Raw genomic sequence first — 23,816 nt, 5'->3', positions numbered from 1 at the left:
TCGCAGTTCTTCATAGTAAAGCTCACAATTTAGAGAGAAAAAGTTACCCAACATATTTGCAATTAAAGTTATTAATTTCGGCATCCACTAAAGAATAATGACTATAAATCTTAACAACTCAACTCGAACACCATTAAAATGTAGTTGCAACACGCCCACAAAAATATAACCTCAATTGAAAAATTGATAATTACTTTTCAATTTCATAGTTAATTGCTCTTGTAATTCTTCTTAATTAGCTTCAATTGCAAGAGCCAGTTTTTATTTTCCAAACATCAGGCTATAAATCAAGAGTTAGGGATAGTAAATGAAGCATGGAGCAGACAAGAACAGGAAAAAAAACTCATTGCTATCAAAAAACAGTAGAAGTAACAAACACTAGAGAAGCTCCCAATCAAAGTTAGCCAAATAATAGTCATTTGATGAAAGTGTTAGTAGTTCACAGAATTAGTTAGTTAGCTACAACGTTCACAGATTAGTTGGTCAGTAGCATTCAAGAATTCTACTCTCTCTCTCTCTCTCTCTCTCTCAAAAAATGGGTAAGGAATTCTTCTTTGGAGTTTTTAGAACTCTGCTCTCCATCATTTGCTCTACAAAACACGTGAAGTAATAGCAAGGTAGTAGCTTCGGGGAAAAAGCATATTATTCGGACACCAACTTAAATAAGGCGTGGAAATGGGGAAGATCATACCTTTAATCTTGAAACTAAATCATCTAGTTCCTTGCACCTTTTCCTTTCCTTATGGTAACGATGCTTCAATTGTTCCAATGCATCCGCAGCAGGAATGTTTTCAAATGTCTCACTATTATTAAATTTTTTCTCCAAATGACCATTGGACAAGGAAATGTCATTTCTTAATTTTGCTTCCAAGATATTAGACACATCAGACCCCTCAAATGAGACAGTCTCAGGAACAGGACCAGATTTCCTCATCTTTGCAACAAGTATCCACATATTGGCAAGCTCATTCTCCATATCTTCTTTTCGCCTCTTTGCTTCATCAAGTTGTTTTCGTAGTTCACTTTCTATTTTATCTCTCTCATACAATGCAGCAACCAAAGAAGCCTCTCTTTGATGTCGTGCATTCAGCTCTTGCTCCAACTCATCCACCGATAAGAAATCTTCTGTCTTCCTAACATGGGCATCAGGTCGACCTCCACCATCACCATCTTGCTTCATATCAAATGAAGCAGATCTCCTACAGCAGTTATTTTTGCAAGGGGCATCTTTTTCAGCAGCGAGTTTGGCATTGAGGTAAGAGAGCTTTGTTACCTCTTCAGCTAAGTTTCGGAGCTCAACTGCTGCTGCTGCTGCCAGCTCTTTTGCATAAGAAGCTTCCTCAGCTAGCTTTTGATGGTGAATTTCTAACCCTTCCTTCTCCTCGACAATTTGCTCCTTCTCTTGTTTCAGGGACTCTATCTCAGCAGCCTACGAAGAGAAAAACATGAAATATATTATATTTATAAAAATTGCATCAAAAGCAAAAAATTAAAGGAAAGCCTACCTGTGAAAGAAGCTGAGAGTTCAAGAATGCATCAATACTGCATTCATTGGGGACTTCGTGCACAAGTCTTTCATTTGATCTCATAATACTAGTTTGAGTACTTTCATTCGGAGTTCTTTCTTCATATGAACAAACCCCAGCTTCCCTTTCGAGTTTAGCTTCTGTATATTCATCCGAATACACTGCTAGTGTGGCAGCGTCATGATCTGCATCCTGTTGCTGGCACGCAGAACTTTTTTCTGATAATAAGGAATCAAGTTGTTGCCTCAGCAGAAGGATAGTTTCTTGCATCTCAGAATTCTCGGACATCTTCAGGGACCAAATGATTTTCATTAGAGTTCAGAAGAATGTAACATCAGAATAGCAGATCATAGAAAGACTACAAATTTACCTTCACGTTTAGTTGCTCTTGCAGTACTCTGTTGTCTGCAGATTTAATCTTTTCATGATGACAAACTTAGTCGAGTTAGTCCAGCAGCATTTAATTACGTAGTTAATATCAAATGTTTGAGTCTAACCCAGCTCAAAAAAAACTTGACCATACCTCCAGCTCGAAGGTCTTTTCATTTAGCTGAGCAGCTAGCTTGGACAATGCCTATATTTAAGTAAAGTTAGAATTCAAATTATATTCTGTGACAAGAAACGACACATGGTAAGAAACTAGTCATGGACTTGGGATGTGTCCTGCAAGCACTAACTGTCCTGCAAGCAATAACGTAGCCTTTTGTTCTTCCATCTCTCTTACTCTCCTGTTTGGTCTAGGAGCAAGACACATTTCAGTGAATAGTGTTCCTCTTTAATTGGCTGCTCATATCTTTTGATAGGCAAACATTGATCTCACTAAAGAGGTATCAACAGATGCTGGACAATTACAGTCAAAAGGGTACATATAGGATATACAACAACAACAAACCCAGTGTAATCCCGACCAACAGTAAACACAAGAAAAAAAACAAAAGACACTATGTGTAACAAAGATCTAAAAATAAGAAATACAAGAATACTACTAACAATACCGGTAAGAATGACACAATATGGAATAACAAAGGTCAAGGAACACAAAAATGTAAGAATAATACTAATACTACTGGTACGATTAGGAGAAACCCTCGACTACCTATCAACCTACAATCCTAATTCTCAATCTCCACACCTTCCTATCGAGGGTCATGTCCTCGGTAAGCTAAAGCAATGACATGTCCTGCCTAATCACCTCTCCCCAATACTTCTTTGGCCTACCCCTACCCTTCCTCAGACCCGCTATGGTCAACCTTTCACACCTCCTAACCGGAGCATCAATGTCTCTCCTCATCACGTGTCTGAACCATCTCAGCCTCAACTCCCGCAATTTGTCTTCCACAGGGGTCACTCCAACCTTGTCCCTAATAACTTCATTCCTAATCTTATCTTTCCTGGTATGCTCACACAACTACCTCAACATCCTCATTTCGGCTACTCTCATCTTCTGGAGATGGGATTTCTTGACTGGCCAACACTCAGCACCATACCACATAGTCGGTTTAACTACCGCTATGTAGAACTTTCCCTTAAATCTTGGTGGCACATTCTTATCACACAAAACACCAGATGCGAGCCTCACTTTCATCCACCCCGCTCCAATACGTTGTGCAACATCCTCGTCAATCTCCATGTTACCTTGGATAACAGACCCAAGGTACTTGAAACTATCTCTATTGGGAATGACTTGTGTACCAAGCTTCACGTCTGCTTCTGCCTCATGCGTCCCCTCACTGAACTTGCACTCTAAGTATTCTGTTTCGTCCTACTCAACTTGAAACCTTTAGACTCCAGAGTATGTCTCTAAAACTCCAACCTAGCATTAACCCCACAGCGCGTCTCATCAATCAGCACTATATCATCTGCAAATAACATACACCATGGCACCTCCCCTTGGATTTGTCGAGTCAACACATCCATCGCCAGAGCAAATAAAAATGGACTAAGAGCCAATCCGTGATGTAACCCCATCAACACTAGGAAGTGTTCTGAGTCTCCTCCCAATGTCCTCACCCGAGTTTTAGCACCATCGTACATATCTCTAATCACCCTATTGTATGCTATTGGGATGCCACTAACCTCCAAACATTTCCATAGGACCTCCCTCGGGACTTTGTCATAGGCTTCAATGAACGCCATATGCAAGTCTTTTTTCCTCTCCCTATACTGCTCCACCAGTCTCCTCACAAGATGAATGGCTTCTGTGGTCGACCGTCCCGGCATGAATCCGAACTGGTTCTCAGAAATAGACACGCTTTTCCTCGCCTCCTCTCCACCACCCGCTCCCAAACTTTCATAGGATATAGAGCAAGACACAGATGATAATAATCACCAAGGCTTGGTGAATTGTTTTAATTCCTCAACTATAAGCTACAATTCCCAACAGCATGGACATGAACCTTCGGTGCAGCACAGGATAGCAGAATGTAAGACCCTGAAAACACATAGGCCATTCCAGGTAAATTAGGCAGTCCCATTCCATTAAAACTTTGCATTACTCAGTTTGCCAGGGAGTTATATTAGAGTTCATTAGGGATTTTACTTCCGAGAAACTTCTTTGACCTAGGTTTAGGGTTATGGTCATATTGGAAACTGTAAGATTCTTAAAGAATATGCTACAAGAAGAGTATTTGCCAGAGATGGAGGTGAAAAATGACAAGGATGAGCTCAAGAAGGTCAAACAAGCCTTCAAAAAAGGATGGTTTTTTCGTTCAAATTGGGTGAACAGTGGAACCTTCCCTATTGTGAACCAAACCAACAAATGCAGAAAAGCAAAAGAATAAAGGTTTTTACTGAACTTGGCCCAATTCCAATTGAATCGCATTGGTCATCAATCCATCAAAATGCTATAGGATTATGGACTTCATCAATTTAGGCCCGTTCTAGATTAGGTAGCTGCTTCAGAGTTTCACTACAAATATGTATGCTCCTATAAAACTCCAAACTTTTCCAAATAGATTATGTATTAAGTATCACTTTTTTCAAATTCACCTGAGAAATCTCAATATTGAGTGAACCCTGATGTGTCATTTCTACTGATCCAACCATGTGTTGCTCCAGGCGACGCATCTGAAATTTTTTCTCTCTGATTTCATCCTTTAAGTTTCGCATTTGCTCCTAATCATGAGACAATTATACAGGCATGATTACTCATACACATTCAATATCCATCATATCTGGGAAAAGATTATAAAGTTCAACGTCAATAAATGGCTAACCTGAAGCTGCAAGTTCTCAGGATTCTTGACTGATTGCTCTGATACTCGTTTAAGAGAACTAACACATAATGCAACCTCACCAGCTAGCATCTTCACTTGCTCGTGAAGAAGATCCATTTGATCAGTTACAGTGGTCCCAGTCTGCAGAAGAAGATTGAGCATCTTAGCAGAGTTATAAGCAGAAGACAACTATAAAACCATTATCCATGAGATTGCATACAAGGCTGACAGTTTACCATACATTAACAACCTATAGAGTGCACAAAGAACATGATTTTGGGAGATGTCATGACATACAAAACCTGGAAGCCAATTGTATCTTTCTGTTTCTAAGCCCCTTTAACCTGAAGTGAATTTGATCTTGCATCTTAAAGGTACCAGTAGCACATGCATTAAGTTAATTACTTCCGAAGAAAAAATTAAGCAGTTCTCTAACCAAAGGTTTCCAGCTCTACCTATTTAAAAAGAAACACCTATAACTCCAACTGCTCCAACTGAAGATTGAACATCTGGAAAAAGCATCTGTAACCACGTAATCAACTCTTACAGCAGAATACAAATGAGTTTGAGGCCTTACCACAGCCAAAACGTCTGATATTTCCTCAAAGTTAATGAAGACACTAAGGAGGACCAGATAACATGACATTTGTCTTAGCACAAGAAGTAAAGAAAACCACGGGTTAACATAAGGTAGCTTTTAAGAACGGGCAAGAATCTTCTTTAAAATTTATTTAAAAAATGCTTAATTTTGTATATATTTAAACTTTTTAAATAGATAAGAGGACAAGTTCAGGTTGAAGGAGTGGGTGCAGAGCTGAGAATTTGTTAAAATAACTGCAAGAAACCAGCTGGGTAAAACACATGAATGAATTTACTGGATCGACTACATTTTATTAAATTACATATTATTGAAGAAACAAGGTACGACATGTCATCTAGTTCCATCAACTACCCAAGACAAACTAAGTTCTACAAAAAAAAAAAATCCAAACTGCTTTTCTTCATTCTTCATATCAACTAACCAGAAATTAAAACAAAATTAGAAGAACTTACTGGTGGAAGTCGACCTCCAGTAGCTGCACTGAACAAATCACCTGCTTGGGTTCTATCTGGGACAAAGTCTACCGCTTGAACATCATCCCCTCGCTTATTAACAGATCTTCTCCGCCCTTCCTTCATATCACTGAATGTGACTCTACTTTGCAATGACTTCAACGAGAATGCAGGTGAACCACTTGCAGAGCTTTCATAATCAGCACTTGGTGATGATCCAATCAGATTTTCGGGCTTCTGTAGCATAAACTATGCATTAGTATGTTTTTCTAAGAGTCAAATGTCTTCCATTGACATCATACCAAGACGGTAAATCATTAGTATCTTAGAGCAGATTATTTCTAGAGCAAGGAAATAATCATTGTAAGATGGCAGATTTTTTAAAAATTAACTTCTGAATACATATCATTGTTGAAGGACAAACACTGAAGATATCAGGATAAAACTTCGATACTTAGGAGACGAATATTATTGTGCTTCTCTTTTCCTTTTTCTTTTGTTTTGTCATTTAGTACTACACAATCTACCTTTTAATTTTGACAATGATGTTCCATTTCATGCTATAACAGATTTATTCTTCCATTTTAAGTCTTGGTATGGGAAATTCTTCCAATGCATTATCCAACCCGCAAAAGTGAAAGGATGGATTCTTGTATCTCAAAAGTATGCCAACCAGAAAAGATTAATCCACCTGCTATCCGTCAATATCATATTCTTCTGATATCTAGCTAACATATCTTAAGAGTTAAATCTTTTGCGCGCAACCTTGCATATGCCAATTTCTTGCATGCTTAACTTTTCCTTCTTTGTTTACGTAATAGGAAACATTCACATTTTATTTTACCAGCTGGAAATCAGTGATTGAGATTCGCTGTTGCAGTAGCATTAGAAATTTATGCCGCGCACTAGTGACTTGTCACATTCTGAAAAGGTCTTATATGAAGAGGATTGAGAGATATTAAAAGTTTACTTTTAACTTGAACCAGCCAAGCATCCCTCTCCTTCTGTTTCTTCTAAAATCTTTGACCAATTCATCAAGGTTTGTGACACCCTCTCTTCCATCGGCTGATAGTTCAGAGTCAATGCTTCCAGCATCCTCATCTATCATGTATTCTCGTTTTCTATCCGGTAAGTAAGCCAGCTGCATGATCAGTGAAGATAAACATGTACATCATGATAGAAGATTTATGAGCATACGGGTACGTTTAGCAACATAAAGCGCTCTATATATGGTAATATGTCTTTAATGCTTTTGTAACACAAAGTATTATCAGTTCGATTACTAGTCAGCACATTATGTATAAGAAGCTAGCTGTTACCTCATCTTCTCCGAAAGAATGTCTGCGTCTATGGCCAGGCTTTTCATGGATATCAGGTTGCATTGTACTTTTTGTAGAAACTAAGATTAGTTTAGTTAATCTTTGTATCCTTCCCATCAATGCTGCTTTCGCTTGTTCCTCCTCTTCCAATCGTGATTGTAACTTCACCTGCCCAGCCTCTAACTGCATCACATATAGAAAAAATGAAAAATATACACCAGTTAATTAGGCATGTAACATAAGTCCTAATATCCTGGGAAGCTGCCTCTTTTCTTCTGTGTATATTTTTTTAAGTGATCACTGCTTTTTGTTTTCTGCATATTTTCTTGTGTGTATCTGCTTGGGAGTTCATAGTTTCCCAACAATTTTATACAAAAAAGGTATTTCCTCTGCAAAAAGGTGTACCATCCCTTGCTGCATAATCTAGACCCTATGGAGAGAGGAATCAGAGATGTTGTTTTTTTTTTAAAAAAAGCAAGCAAAAATCTTATTGATGAGCTCCATGAGTTCTAGGTCCACAGGAGTCTCTGTTGATAGAGACGTGGATCAGTTGGACGAGACTGTTACTAACACCATCTATATACAAAAAGGTTTTCTGGAGCTTCAGATTAACAAGTACATGGTGTGTATTAATGGGACATACCTGGAGCTTCAGATTAACCAGATCATCTTCACTGGGTCCCACTTTCTGATTTTCCATAATGCCACGCTTCAGAAGATCAAGCTCTTGTTTCAAACAGGATATTTCTCTCTGATACTTTTTGATGAGAGACTTCTCATCTATAATCTGAAATAGTTCAAAACACATGAGGTATAATTGCAATGCAAATGGTTATGTTATAGCAATAGCATTTTGCTCCTTATGCTTCCCCACAAAGTCTCACCTTATTCTGTGATGCTTTTATTTCCACATGCTTAGTTCGATGAGCAAATTTCAAGGTGTTGTGTGTCTCCTCTGTGTTGCTGGAGGCTGGTGTTACCGTGCAAATGAGCTTTAGAAATATCCAAAAGAGTGAATCAGTGCTTAGGTTTTTTTCTTTTGCTGGGGTAAATTGAGAAGGGGGAGTCCGTGCAACTCAAACTCAGAGTTCGGTTCAAAGCACTGTAAGAAGATAATTGACAGCTGGCAAAGCTGATTTACTACAACTTACGGAAACTAGACCATGTCCACTGAGTGATGACTGCAACAGACGTGTAAGCTTTGAATCTCGATATGGGATATGAGTAGATTTTTCATCTGTTAGTTTAGATATAACCTGCATCATTGAATGTTGATAAATTGATATACAAATTCCAGCACTATACTCCAAAGGTAACAGCTGAAACAATTAATTTGTGCATTCTAAAGAAGAATTCAGTGTTCAATCTGGGGGAAACGAAAGGGACTGTTGATTCAGGAATAGTTTTAACCTAAGATGAAGTGTAAGGAGACATATAGACAAGGGAAGTTCTCATGAGTAAAAATACGAAAGAAATAGCTTACAGTGCCAAGAGTGAGTAAGCTCTTGTTTATGAATGAACCTTCTTTCCTTCTTAACCCAGTTGTCTCAGTCTTGGAACTTTCAGAGCCTGCCAAATCAATCAGATGCTACAAAGAAGATTTGAGTAAAGCATGCATGAACAGCATAGTGAGGACAGAACGAGAAGATAAATTCTAATTACCCGAATACCATACTGACAACTTTAGTCGAAAGAAAATGTATAGTCTAGTGAACTATAGGCTATAACATCAAATAGCTAATAGGTAAATTTCAAAAACAAAATGAGTCAAAAGTAACACTAGCTACCAGCTGCGACAGAGCTACTTCTTCCCCTTGATTGCCTCCTCGTGAACTGCTTTCAATTGTCTGGCACAGAAAACCACTTATTAGATAGTGCAAATTTGACTAAAGGAACATCATTTTGTGACATAAAATGGGACAAAAGAAAAAAATACATATAATTACAAATTGAGCATCTGCTGTATAGTCAGCAACATGATCAACTTCAATTTTATCAATAATCAAACAGAAGATGATTTCATGAATTTTCCTTTATGAGCCGAAGACAACATTCAAAAATCCTAGTTCACTCCTCAATTTCAGGCCAAGGATCAAACTCTGGCAGCTTTAGTTAAATTGCATCTCTATCTTAAGTCAAGGCAACACATTGAGTTAATTACCTATTTTGTCTTTGCCCCTAATTCTTTAGTTTCAAAACATATCAAAATTACCGGAGTACCCAAGTGGGACTTTAGCAATACTTTCCTTAAATGTGTTGCAGAATTATTCACTTTGGGTATTGAGCTACTATGTGCAAAATGTTTTTTCGTCACCTCCATCATTTACTTATGCTGCACTAGTCCTACACAAAACTACGCTCGAACATGGGATAATAATCATTATCTATGAATATCCAATAACAAATAATTAGATAAGTGTTTATCAGCTAGAACACAGCAAAGAAGACATCCTTGTCATTTTCTGAATGCACAGAATACACTAGAACATAGTTTCAAGGGAATGAATGAGATAGCTATTACCAAAGTAAATATTGTATGGCTCCGACTGCTCAGTAAATTAAAGTTGTTGGAACCCACATGTCTATGCTCTGTTTCAATGTGCCATCAAAGCCAAAGATACATGTTAAGAAGTTTCCTTTGGCATCTGGTGAAATGGTGACACATCAATACTTAGTAGAAAACAAGAATATCAAGGTCACATTAATGCTTAAGATTTTCTGAAGAAGACAAACCAAGCTAATTGATTATTGCAAAATTTGCTTTCATTGGAGATGGCTTGGGTGATGGGCATGCTTTTTGGGAGAGATGAATATTTATCAGTACATGTCAAGATAGGTGTAGATGAAACTGCAATTAAACAAATATTGCCAATTGTTTTCTAATATATAGACCAAAAATTAGCACTATACATGAGATAGAAGAAATAGAAGATGTTTTGAAGGTTTGGCTGATGCGGTTCACAATAATAAGCAGCAGTTTCTAATACTTCTTTTTCATGTAATCAAGACTCGTATAAAATATGTTAAGCTATCGAATTCTTTAGTGATGTTCATCTGTAAATCCCAATATGAAGGCATTCTGGCACAAATTAGTACCACAGCCTTCTGATCAAAGAATATGATTACTTATATAAAGCATCACAAATAGGTTACTGCAATGAGTAAAAGCAACATGGGCTTGTTACATGCAGGTAATGATAGCAATCTCTCTTTAGATTATAAATAGACGAGATTTACAACCTTCCCCAGATGCTATTAAGGAAAGTGCATGAGCAGGGGACAGAACAACTTCCTCCTTGATTCCTTCAACATACGTCCCCTGCATCTTTCAATTAAATTGTTAAAACTTCAAATGATAAGCAGCTTTCAAGAAAACTAATCACATCAAAGAAAAAAAAAGGAAAAGAGCTCCCAATTTCATAGGAATCAATATAACTGACTGCTTAAAAGATAGCTCCCTCACCACCTTTCAGAATAGAAACTGGAACATGGAAAAGGAAGTCCACATGGAAGCAAATGAAAAGAGAATAAACAGGACTTCAAAGGCAACATTGGACCCAAAAAACTAAACTACAGTACTCTTGCAACTCAGGGACCGTATCTCCATTTAGATGCTGCATAAACCTCTGTAAAGACCATTCAATTCCAAAAAAGTGGACAACTAAGAGATCCAAATATCCAAGTTAAAGCATAAGATTCTATGAAGATTATTTTGTTCCTCCCGTGTAAAAGATAATCCAAATTGACAATAACTTCACAATGTTTATAGCTGATAAAGAGCTAATCATTAAAAGAAAAAGATAAAAGAGCTAGTCATACAAAGTATACAGTATTGATGCTTTTTCAATCCCTTTCATGGTTTTTTGTTCCTATATTACACCTCGACTTGCTGCACTTCGTTATCATTTTTTATTTTATTTTTCAAAAATGCCATTATATTTGCCGCTACACCAATCAGTTTTAGCTTCTGACTACATCAGATGTGTTAATCTACAAGAAACTACAAAAAAATAACAGACAACCAAGGCTTTGGGGAATGTAAACATGATTTTATTAGACAAAGTGTTAAGAAAATGGACCTTGGGCATATCTCAACACCAAAAACATAACTCATAAAGTGAGGATTTCCCATGACAGCGGACAACAGTCTATTCTCTCAACCAATGCGAGACACTTTCTACCCCCTCCCACAGACGCCCAAGGTTGAAACATTTGAGGTGTGAACAACATAACATCAGGGCTAAAAACCGAGTAAAACCAAGAATAAGGATAGATCTGGCTCTAATACCATGTGAAAGAGTCACCGCATCGAACCAAAATTTTTAAGGCAATGGTTGGAATAGGGCAAAATCATTTAAACCCCTTACAAAATTGATGACCGACAAGTGTTGCATTCTCTAACACTCTCCTTGCTCCAATTCTAAGGCTTTGCACATGTATTTGATTTGTTTTGACTTTCCTTTTTTTTTTTAAGCTGAGAGAAGAGTTCAACAGGAGCGGACCTTGAGTATAGAGAGAGATATTACGCTCAACAAGCTAATAAGTGTTTTTGGAGAAACATTAATGGATTGATGGGTTAAATTAAGGATCCCCCCCTGGGGGGGGGGGGGTGCATATAATGGATTGAGTTGAGAGAAGAGAGAGAGAAGCCAAGAGCGATAAAAAAACGTGAACAAAGAGAGTTGGTGTGAAAATAGGCTCATCAAACATTGATATAATGGACCTTGGGTCTAACTCAACCCCAAAAGCTAGCTCGATGAGAGGATTGTCCAAGATATATAAAGGACAGCAACACATTCTCTCAACCAATGTGGGACACTTAAAACAAGAAATTAGTACCATGCCTATAACATGAACCAGACCTAATAGCAAGTAATAGAAGGATTAGCATAAGCATTTATTCTGAATCCATGTCAAATAAAACTTCAAATAATTAAACTTGCTTCGATTGAAATCCTCTGTTCTAGGGTGTCACTTAGCTTAGACATCCATTAAAAATGTTTGGTAAATTTACCATTAACCAGATCATAAATACAGAAGTTCAACTTCTAGGGAGTAGCTTGCTCCAAGGAATTAGTAGAAGAAACTAATGCATATGAATAGAGAATAAAAAACCACTACCGACACATAAAATTAAGATTAAAGAAAGTTTATTATATGATAACATAATTTGAAATAAAACACAGACAGCCATGAATATGACTCATTCAAACAAACCTGTCCGTCTTCTCGTACCCTTAGATTCTGTCCTGTTGGATCAAGCAAATCATTGATGACCTAAAATGAATGTAAGGTCAATCTCAATGCATTGGAATTGAACCCTAAAATGAGAAATGAAGACACCATCATGTACCAATATGCTGAGTTTTCAATTTTATTTTGCTAATTTGTTTAAAATGCAGCATGAAACCCTTTAACATGTGCCAATTTGAGCAGCTTATCACCTTGATTTTTATCATAAATGTTGCTCTGATGAGAACAAAAGCTACAGCTAAAATCAAACTACTGTCTGGCTTACCTCATTGTATATTTCAAGATAGGATACGCGAAGGAGAAACTCCCGCCCAGGTGTCTGATACAATACATTTGAAAGTCAGCTTTAAACTAGAAATGTTCTCCAAATAGTATTAAAGTTCATGAAACTACAGAATCAATTTTTACTAAGCTGTGAAAACAGGGTAATAGTACCTCTTGTATAATGCCAAAGACATCCTTCACTGCTAGTGGAATAATACCGGGAGACTTTTGCTCTCCCTATATAACATGAGAGGCTTAGCAAAATGTTACAGATGGAAAGGGATATATTTCTGTCCAACTTGACCACGGAGCTAACAAATAACTCTTACATTCAAGAACCAGCAAATAAAATCAAAATCAAGAAACAAAGTTTGCATATCAATACTGGAGCTAACAAATAACTCTTACATTCAAGAACCAACAAATAAAATCAATATCAAGAAACAAAGTTTGCACATTCATACCACTTGATTGAAAATCACTCCTGTGAGTGCAATGAACAAGCATTCTGCATGAAACAAACCTCTTGTATGGTGACACCCTTTTTAAATGTTTCTTCCAAATATGGCTTTGTATAGAGTCAAAGTGGCCACTCACCAACAATTAAGCACTCACCCCTTCCCAAAGAAGTAGCTTTGATAGTTTACGCGAACGATACCGATTACAGGCAATGCTAATGAAAAATCATCAGCACTTAAATCTGCTGGAGGTGAAATTTGATATATATATATATATTAGTTATTCACTTATTCTACGGTTTTCTTGTCTATATTTTTGTAAACACTATTTAATTCTCCAATCACTTGAGGAATAATCAAGAAGTTCATTCTCCAAATCTCTTCTTTCTCCTTTTTCATATTCTTTGTAACAAAATCTTGCCTATACAACTTTGCAAACATTAGTTCCTTTTAGATGGTTGCGTGTTTAATTTTTCACTGCAAGCAAATTGACTAACATGTTGGATGTATAATCATTTTCAAAATGTCTACACTGTTGGATCTATCATCTTAATCAAGTGAACACACCAAAAAAGCATGGCGGGAATTAAAATGACTAATGAAAACTTAACGAAATGACTTACATGCATTGTATGAGTCTTTCCGCTGCTAGTTACACCATAAGCAAACACAGTTCCTGCAAAACATTTAAATACAACAAAGATAACTGTGAGAAAGCACGGGAGAAAATATTATTGATATTATTCTCATATGTTAAACATGATACAATGAGCCCTATATATATACATAACACGTCTTACTCCTAATACATATGGGATTAGGGTTATTTACTACTATTTACATAACTATTCTAACACTCCCCCTCAAGCTGGTGCATATAAATCATATGTACCGAGCTTGTTACATATGTAGTTAATACGAGGACCAGTGAGGGACTTGGTGAAAATATCTGCAAGCTGATCATTCGACTTCACAAACTTTGTAGCAATATCTTCCGAGAGTATCTTTTCTCTGACAAAGTGACAGTCAATCTCAATGTGTTTAGTTCTCTCATGGAACACTGGATTTGACGCAACATGAAGAGCAGCTTGATTATCACACGCAAGTCCTATCTGATTAATCTCACCAAATTTCAACTCCTTGAGCAACTGTTTGATCCAAATTAGCTCACATGTCGCCATAGCCATTGCTCGATATTCTGCTTCGGCACTAGACCGAGCAACCACATTCTGTTTCTTGCTCTTCCAAGACACCAAATTTCCTCCTACTAAGACACAATATCCAAACGTAGAACGTCTATCAGAAGGTGATCCTGCCCAATCAGCATCTGAGTATCCAACGATCTGCTCATGGCCTCGATCCTCAAACAATAAACCTTTGCCTGGAGCTGATTTTATATACCGAAGAATGCGAACAACTGCATCCCAATGACTATCACACGGAGAATTCATAAACTGACTCACAACACTCACAGGAAAGGAAATGTCAGGTCGTGTCACTGTAAGGTAATTTAATTTACCAACCAACCGCCTATATCTTGCAGGATCGCTAAGAGGCTCCCCTGTCCTCGCAGAAGTTTAGAATTCGGATCCATCGGAGTGTCAACAAGTCTACAACCTATCATTCCTGTCTCCTCAAGAATATCTAAGGCATACTTCTGTTGTGAGATCACAATACCTGAGCTAGACTAAGCGACCTCGATACCCAGAAAATACTTTAGTTTGCCCAGGTCCTTGGTCTGAAAGTGTTGAGAGAGATGTTGCTTCAATTTAGTAATATCATCCTGATCATTGCCGGTAATAACAGTATCATCAACATAGACCACCAGATAAATACAGAGACTCGAAGCAAAGTGCCAATAAAACACAGAATGATCAGTTTCACTCCGAGTCATGCCAAACTCCTGGATAACTGTGCTGAACTTACCAAATGAGGCTCAAGGAGACTGCTTTAGACCATAAAGTAACCTGCGCAAGCGACATACAAGGCCACGAGACTCCCCCTGAGCAACAAACCTAGGTGGTTGCTCCATATAAACTTCATCCTAAAGGTCACCGTGTAAAAAGGCATTCTTAATGTCCAACTGATAGAGAGGCCAATGGCGAACAGCAGCCATGGATAGAAAAGGCGGACTGATGCTACCTTAGCCACGGGATAGAAGGTGTTACACCCCATATTTTCGTACGTGAGAGTATTCATAAGTCAATTGATGTAAGCTCAAAAATGAGATCATCCTCGAAAGTACATAATGTAAGTTAATCATGTTACCTTGGGGGTTACAAATATTTAAGATCAGGAATAACAAGTATCAAGAGTGTTGGAAGGCTTAGAAGCTAAACGAATTGAACAAAATAAGTTTCGTCGAAAGTCGACAAGCGGGAAAAGTTATACTCCCTCCATTTCATATTAAATGAGGTACTTTCCTTTTTAGTCTGTTCCAAAACAAATGACACATTTCTAAATTTGGAAATAATTCAACTTTAAACTCTTTTATTTTACCCATTTACCCTTAATGAGAAGCTTCTATAGCCACACAAATGTCATGGCCCCACAAACTTTTTACCCTTTAAGCTTTTAAGACCACAAGTTTCAAAAGTCTTCTTTTTTTTTTCTTAAACTCCGTGTCGAGTCAAACTACCTCATATAATATGAAACGGAGGGAGTAACAAATACTTTTGGGGAGATAATAGGGTTCTTAATATGATAAGGAAGTTATTTTATGAGTTATTTTAGTCGTATGAAAGTCGTGTGTTACGTTTTGAAGTCAAGCAAGTCGTGAAACAAAAGTTGGCAAAGGTCATCACAAGTTACATTCATAAATATGCTGAAAATTAGGTCAAATGTAGCGGAGCGTTTCTCCCAATATACTTGGAATTACGGGATGATCCACATATAATATTGAAGATCTATGAGTCCAGCTTTTAACGCATTAAAAGGTTTGTCGATACGACATCGGAGTAGAGAGATATTTGCAGTTTCGCGAGATTGCATAGATTGTATAGCTGACAAGTAAGTGTATCACTAAAGCTTTTTGAGCAATACATTTCGTGTGTTACATGAGGTATTTTTGGGACATATTATATACCAAATTGAAGGTCTTGGAATCTAGTTTCCAACGCACTTAACCATTCTCTCATACGATACCCGGATGAAAAGTTATAAGCATTGGAAGAAGGACCAATGTTAGGGTGCCAAGTAGCACCTTTTTGACTTTTTAACAAAATGGGATATTTACATCCCTTATCTTGTCTCTTTCCCCATTTTTCCAGAGAGCACGACCAAATAACACCTCTAACCTTCGAACAAGATTATCATCCGGGGCACGAAATCAAGTAGCGATAACATTAAAACGATCCCTACGACATAAGTATCGCTATACCGCCTCTCTTTTTTCTTTGTAGTTCGATTTTTGCAAGGTACTTCATAGTTAAGAAACGTATAATTTTTGTAATTAAGTGCTTAAATATCAAGGAAGGTTGATAAATAGGTTTCCTAATAGTTGGAACTCACGGGACAGTGATTGGAAGCCGTGAGTTCGATTTTTTTCCACTTTTAGTGGGTTGTTTTGTAGTCCATTTATGTTGGCCTATTTTACTGCTAATTTATAGAGTTTAGAAGGATAAAAGGGCGTGGAGAAACGCCACATGTGGTAGGGTAGTAGGTTGGTCGCTCGTTGTTATAATTCCAGGCTAATTGACAACTTGTTGATTGGGTGTGTGATGGTATATTTGGGGTTTTTGTTGTATTGAAGGTCCCAAAGTGTAATTAGGTTGGTTTTGAGTTGTTGATTGTATTGTGTTTGTATCTCGCCTATAGTAGGCTTGAGGGAGCAGTAAAATTAGGGGAAATGTTGCCCGTTTTATTTTAGAATCAAGTTATCGTTTGAGATACGTAATACACTAGCGCCATATAAGTCGTACATGTATTTCTTTGTTATAGGGTTGGCGCGCTAGTTATCATAAGCTTGTTATGGAGTTGCATTGACGACTTGAGGTATGTTAAGGCTATCCCTCCTTTCCTTTTGGCATAATCCATATGATATAGCGAAACGAGCAAGCACGCAACTTTTACAAATGATTCTATTCTTAGAAGTACTAGGTTTGCCTATGTTCTGGACTCCCCATATGTCCTACTATCATATCGTCTGTTCATGGGTCTCATGACGTTCCGAGAAATCTTACTAACTTACTTCATTATGCATTGCATTCGTTTATAGATGTACATTGACCCATGACCGGATGGCGTTATATACGCGTATATTATATGTATATGGGATATGGGAAAAGGTTATAGCGTTATATACGCACCACCACCTGATCAGCTGGTATATGTTGATGATTTTGCCCGCAGTGACTGAGATGATATTATGGGATGCCCTCAAAGGCTTGATGATGTTATGTACGCATATACCTATGCAAGAAAAGACATTTATACGCACATGCATGACATTATAAATGTTTCATGATTTATAGAGCTATTCAGACTTACAGGTTGAGTCCTTTACTTCATGTTTCTTTCATGTCTTTTACATACTCGGTACTTTATTTATACTGACGTCCCTTTTGCCTGGGGACATTGCGTTTCATGCCCGTAGGTCCCGATAAACAGGTTGACAGTCCTCCTAGTAGGCTATCAGCTCAGCGAAAGGTGTTGTTGCACTCCATTTGCTCCGGAGTTACCTATTTGGTCAGTATGATTTGGACATGTATTGATTGGTATGGCGGGGCCCTATCCCGACCTTTATGACGTTTATGTACTCCTAGAGGCTTGTAGACAGATTTCATGTATATGGATACTTGTATTATCATGTCGGCCTTATAGGCCCGTATGTCGCATGCATAAGCTTCTATATCATGTTGGGTCGTCCCATGTTGAGTATACTCTTATGTTTTATTCTAGTTATCTCAAGACAGCCCTTCCGGCTCATTTACCTATGATAGTATGATACGAAAGATATGTTACGTTGGTACTCGGTTGAGTAAGGTACCGGGTGCCCGTCGCAGCCCATCGGTTTAGGTCGTGACAAAAGGTATCATTGTAATCGAGCCTAAATATCTAAGTATATCCCTTGGCAACAAGACGGGCCTTAAGGCGATCAATCTTTCCATCCGAACCAACCTTGACTGCATATACCCAGCGACAACCAACAGTAGATTTACCTGAAGGAAGAGGAACGAGCTCCCAAGTACCACTCGTACATAAAGCTGACATCTCGTCAATCATAGTCTGTCGCCATCCTAGAAGAGACAATGCTTCAACTGTAAACTTAAGAATGGAAACAGAGGACAAAGAAGATATAAAAGCATAATAGGGTGATGACAAACGATGATAACTTAAACCGACATAATGGAGATTAGGATTAAGGGTGGTCTGTATACCTTTCCGAAGTGCAATCGGTGTACTAGGAGACAAGTCCGCAGTAGGAGCAGGGTCAGATGCAGGACGTGAATCAGCTGGGCCTGATATTGGGTGCGGACGATGATAATATATCAAGAGTGGTGTTCCTGTGGCGGGGAGTCTAGGAGGAGCCACACTAGACTCCCCAACGGTTGGAATAGGTAAGGCTTCTGTGGCGGAAGGTGAAGGAGAAGCTATAGTAAACTCCTTAAAGGTCGGTATAGGTAAGACCTCATATATATCAAGATGGTCAGAATGGTCAGAAGATGTAAAGAAAGGTTTAGACTCAAAAATGTGACGTCAGATGACATAAAGTACCTACGAAGATCAGGTGAGTAACAACGATATCCCTTCTGAACATGAGAATAACAAAAGAAAACACACTTGAGTGCACGAGGAGCTAACTTATCTTTCTCAGGGGCTAAGTTATGAACGAAACAAGTGCTCCCAAAAACACGAGGGGGAACAAAGTATAAGAGTGACTGGGGAAACAATACTGCATATGGAATCTGATTCTGGATGGGAGATGAAGGCATCCGATTAACCAAATAACAAGTTGTGAGAACTGCATCGCCCCAAAAACGCAACGGAACATGAGATTCAATGAGAAGTGTGCGAGCAGTCTCAATGATATGTCTATTCTTTCTCTCTGCACCCCCATTTTGCTAAGGGATATAAGAACAAGAGATCTGATGAATAATTCCTTAAGAAGTCATAAACTGCTGAAACTGAAAGGATAAATATTCTAAGGCATTATCACTGCGAAAAGTGCGAATAGAAACACCAAATTGATTTTTAATTTCAGCACAAAAAATCTAGAATATAGAAAACAACTCATAACGATCTTTCATTAAGAAAATCCAAGTACATCTTGAATGATCATCAATGAAACTAACAAAATAACGAAATCCCAAGGTTGAACTAACTCTACTAGGACCCCTATATCAGAATGAACTAAAGAAAAAACAGAGTCTGCATAACTCTCAATACTACGAGGAAAGGAGGCTCGGGTATGTTTCCCGAGCTGACATGACTCACCCTCTAATATAGATAAACTAGACAAACTAGGCACCATCTTCTGAAGCTTGGATAAGCTTGGATGTCCTAAACATCTGTGAATTAAGTCCGGAGGATCTGTAACTAGACATGCCTTGGAGGAATTGAGTGAGTTAAGGTAGTAAAGGCCTTTTGATTCAAGTCTTGTTCCAATCGCCTGTCCCGTACTGCGGTCCTGCATAATAAAAGAATCATCAATAAAATATATACCACAATGGAGGGCACGAGTCAAACGACTAACAGATGCAAGATTAAAAGGACAGCCAGGGACATAAAAAACGGAATCTAGAGTGACAGAGGGTAGGGGATTCGCTTGTCCAACTCATTTTGCTTTAGTTTGAGACCCATTGGCTAAAGTAACAGTGGGAAGAGACTGTGAATATGCAATATTTGACAAAAGTGATTTATTACCAGAGATATGATCAAAAGCGGTTGAGTCCACAACTCATTGTCCAAGAGTACTAAACAGGGAAACACAAGCAAAAGAATTACCTGCAACAGAAGTATCAGTCTAAGCAACAGAGGCTACTTGTGGAGATGTCTGCTTACTTGCTCGATACTGAATGAACTCATTATACTCCCCTTCAGATAAGAAAATCCCTGGTTACCTGTAATCTCGGTCTGAGCAACATAAGCATTTGTGGGTGGACGACCATGTAAAGAATAGCACATGTCACGAGTGTCTCCAAGTTTATGACAATAAGAGCACTTGGGTCTAGATCTTCCAAAATGACCTCCTCTTCATCTATTCTCCATAGTTTGAGATGCCCGATTGTCCACTGACTGGGATACGAGAATAGATGAGTCAAGTGTCTGTGATGAGCTCACTGGGTGACTTGGTGTTGCAGCAAGGCGAAGTAATCGAGAGAATAATTCATCAACTGTGGGGACAGTCGGACTAGCCAAAATCTGGTCACGTACTGAATCAAGGTCATTAGGAAGTCCAGCGAGTGTAAGAACTAGAAACATCTTTTGTCGTTGCTCTTGTTGCTTTTCAATACTAGCGAAAACTGGCATCAACGTCTCAAATTCTTCCATGATTGCATGTACTTGTCCCAAGTAAGTAGACATATCCAATTCATGTTTCTTCAAGCTTGTCATTCGCGATATTACATCATAGAAACGAGATATGTCATTAGTGTATAAATTACGAGCCTTTGGAATGGACGGAACAAGGGCATCAACTTGGAATAAATAGATCGCCACAGGATACTACATAACTGAGCATCGACCTTCTCCCAAAGCGTTTTAGCCTTTTCATCACCTTCGCTAGCTTTTTTTGTTAAATGATCTTGAACTCCTTGACCTTTACACCACAACTCGACAGACGAAGCCCAAGCTAAGTAGTTTGAACTTCCCATTAAAGGTTCTGAGGTAATCATAACACCGAAACTGCCAGAACCCGGGTTTTTAGACCTGAAAGCATCGACTCCCAAAGACATCGTTGGATTGAAGTGAGGTCTATAAAATTATCACCAAATAACAGAAAGAATCAATTGAAAACTCGCTAAAACAGATGAAGGAGACATTGTTTTTGCCGAAAAATTACTGTAAGTGCCGAAAAAAATCAGTGTAGTCGCCGAAAAAACTCAAAGTGGTCAGAATCAAACAAAAACAGTATGGGAGGGGTCGGAATTGGTACACAACCCAACTGTTTTGAAGAAATTTTTTCAAAAAATGGCCGGAGGATGCTGCACGCGCCGGCATGTGAGCTTTTGGTGGCGCGTGGGGAGGCTGTTGCCGGAGATTTTTATGGGCTTTTGTCACCGGACAGTGGTGACTCTTGTGGTAGTTTTGGATTTTGCACAATAGTGACAAAGACAACGCAAACGCAAACAACCTTGAAAAAGCCGCCAAAAAAAGGCTTCCGGTGACTAATTTCTCTTCCCGAAACCGCTGGAATTTATGCACAGCGATAAATCTCTCACAATTGCTCTGATACCATGTGAGAAAGCACGGGAGAAAATATTATTGATATTATTCTCATATGTTAAACATGATACAATGAGCCCTATATATATACATAACATGTCTTACTCCTAATACATATGGGATTAGGGTTATTTACTACTCCCTCCGTTCCAATTTATGTGAACCTGTTTGACTGGGCACGGAGTTTAAGTAAAAAATGAAGACTTTTGGAATTTGTGGTCCTAAACAAGTCCAAATGGGGCCCAAAGTATTTGTGTGGTTATAAAAGCTTCTCATTAAGGGTAAAGTTGTAACTTTAAGCTAAATTGTTACCAAATTTAGAAAGGGTTCATTCTTTTTGGAACGGACCAAAAAGGAAATAGATTCACATAAACTGGAACAGAGGGAGTACTATTTACATAACTATTTTAACAATAACAATGTAAGTGCCAAGCGGAAGACAAAATGTGAAGGAATGAGTGTCTTTGGTCTACAAAACTTTCCCCTCTATCCACACCATAGAACACCTTAGTTTGCGACAGCAATGCCTAAAAGGCTAAAACATAATTCTCAGTTATCACTTAACTGGCCCCAATACCATACCAGTTGATGAATTGCTCCTTCAGACTTCAAAGCGTAATACAACAATTTATGGTTTCTAACAGTAATGACCAAACTATCCTTCTCAATTAGAGCAAGAAAACATAGAACCAAAAACTCCCTAAAGAGTTGTAACTTTAATTTCCACGTCCATCTAAGAAGGGATGGAAGCAAAATCTTACAAATTTCGTAAACAAATAAAAGGTCTTATTAAATTACTTCATCACAGTATGTACAACTATATTATTATCCTCTGGTTTGCTCCCAAAAAAATTATGCAGAAAGGAACAAGGGATGGGCTGATATATTTATGTAAAAGATGAAGGAAAGACGACAATTGCTTTGGTAGAAGAAAGTCAAGAAATAAAGATATGATATAAAGGTTGTTTTTCTCCAAGACTGACATATTACTGTGTGGACAAATGTGCTTCGAGTCTTCAAAAATGTTGTTGGGTGTGTGTCGGAACTTCCAAACGCAGTGCATTTTTGGAGATCCGGTACAACAACATTTTTTAAGAGTCTGAGCAACTTACAATATGGTATAACTAAAGAAGTAATGTTGATCTTATAGTTTGCAGTTAAGGAAAATTGCTACAAACCTAATCTCAGCAGCCCCCCCCCCCCCCCCAACCCCAAAAAAAAAAAAAAGAACGAGCCAACACACTTTAAATTCTATTTTAAGTATCAACATAAAAGAGAAAATGCTGGAATGTATCATAGCTCTGTTCCAGTTATAAGGTTGCAAGTTAAACTCAACATATATGGAGGAGTCATTACCATTAATTCCTTCCATGGCACCACCCACCACATGCTGAGCTGCAACATCATAAACATGGCGTGTAGTTGTAGCAGAACCAAAAACTTTATCTGTATGAAAGATATTTCCTTTTTCTAATAAGCAAAATAAATGATATGTCCTTGGGAAAGTGACAAACACGTTAACCCTAGGAATAGGCAGAACGAAAAAAAAGTAATGGAACAAAATAATCTAACACTAGAACTCCATTAAAACAGTGACAACTGGAACTCCGGACACAACCATGCATGAATGATTGTACCTCCTGCAACATCAGTAGTACTTTTTGACGAATGAACATATTTTACTACATTATTATTACAAGTACATACACTTCCACACATTTATACAGATAGAAAAATGAAAGCTAACAGTCCACCAAGTCATAAAAGACTAACCAAAACTATAAGCAATTTTGGGATTGTTCTCATTGCGGACTGTATAATCTCCATCAGCATACCAAGCTAACTCGTCGCCTTTCCCTATCTCTCTAGCGCTACAAAAGATGAAAGAAATCCATTTGTCATCATCAGTAACAGCTCAGCTAATGGAGGACCAGTGTAAAACTAAAAGTAAGGAAATTACTCACTTGAGCGGACGAAACCTAACGGTAACAGTGACATTCTCCTTAGTCTTTCCAGAAGAACCCGGTGGATAGTCGGAGCTAGGAGTCGACGGAGAAAATGATGATTTTGCCGGCGGTAGAGTGGGAGCTTTGGCGGAAGTAGTGGAGGAAGGGGTAGTAGGACGCTTAGAGGAGGAGGAAGACGACGACGACGATTTTCGTGACCGGAACGGCGAGATTGATGATCGGAGCCTTGACGACGACATCGGAAGAGAGAGAGAGAGAAGTGTGGGGGGGTCACGTGCAGGCCGGCGAATATATTTGCCGCCCTTTGTATATCCCTCCAAAATACGAGCTTTTTGATAATCTATTGAGCGGGTCTTCGAAATTTTTGGGTCTCTGG

At 38.3% G+C, this 23,816-nt stretch overlaps 1 protein-coding gene across 11 annotated transcripts in view; it reads right to left on the bottom strand.

The window, feature by feature from the left end:
• LOC107807750 (kinesin-like protein KIN-7C, mitochondrial) overlaps positions 1–23,816 on the bottom strand; it is a 26,932-nt gene extending 3,116 nt beyond the window's left edge. For 8 of the 11 annotated variants that reach the window (XR_012693999.1, XR_012693993.1, XR_012693994.1 and 5 more), the window contains exons 1-23: positions 23,438–23,782; positions 23,247–23,344; positions 22,830–22,919; positions 13,712–13,764; positions 12,802–12,867; positions 12,632–12,685; positions 12,331–12,390; positions 10,354–10,432; positions 9,635–9,702; positions 8,901–8,960; positions 8,597–8,701; positions 8,265–8,369; positions 7,998–8,105; positions 7,757–7,900; positions 7,114–7,296; positions 6,765–6,935; positions 5,795–6,031; positions 4,742–4,882; positions 4,515–4,640; positions 2,050–2,100; positions 1,897–1,944; positions 1,506–1,814; positions 692–1,429 (exon numbers count right to left, since the gene is read on the bottom strand). Coding sequence is in view for 1 of the 11 variants with exons in the window: in XM_075219300.1 (XP_075075401.1) it covers positions 692–1,429; positions 1,506–1,814; positions 1,897–1,944; positions 2,050–2,100; positions 4,515–4,640; positions 4,742–4,882; positions 5,795–6,031; positions 6,765–6,935; positions 7,114–7,296; positions 7,757–7,900; positions 7,998–8,105; positions 8,265–8,369; positions 8,597–8,701; positions 8,901–8,960; positions 9,635–9,702; positions 10,354–10,432; positions 12,331–12,390; positions 12,632–12,685; positions 12,802–12,867; positions 13,712–13,764; positions 22,830–22,919; positions 23,247–23,344; positions 23,438–23,679 (3,336 nt within the window). In the remaining 10 variants the exon portion in view is untranslated. Of the gene's footprint in view, positions 1–691; positions 1,430–1,505; positions 1,815–1,896; positions 1,945–2,049; positions 2,101–4,514; positions 4,641–4,741; positions 4,883–5,794; positions 6,032–6,764; positions 6,936–7,113; positions 7,297–7,756; positions 7,901–7,997; positions 8,106–8,264; positions 8,370–8,596; positions 8,702–8,900; positions 8,961–9,634; positions 9,703–10,353; positions 10,433–12,330; positions 12,391–12,631; positions 12,686–12,801; positions 12,868–13,711; positions 13,765–22,829; positions 22,920–23,246; positions 23,345–23,437 lie in introns of all 11 variants that reach the window. The other 3 variants (XR_012694002.1, XR_012694000.1, XR_012694001.1) reach the window with 3 other exon arrangements.

This window comes from Nicotiana tabacum, chromosome 8 (assembly GCF_000715075.1).
Source record: "Nicotiana tabacum cultivar K326 chromosome 8, ASM71507v2, whole genome shotgun sequence".
NCBI lineage: Eukaryota > Viridiplantae > Streptophyta > Magnoliopsida > Solanales > Solanaceae > Nicotiana > Nicotiana tabacum.
This window is presented reverse-complemented; position numbering and strand designations above follow the sequence as displayed.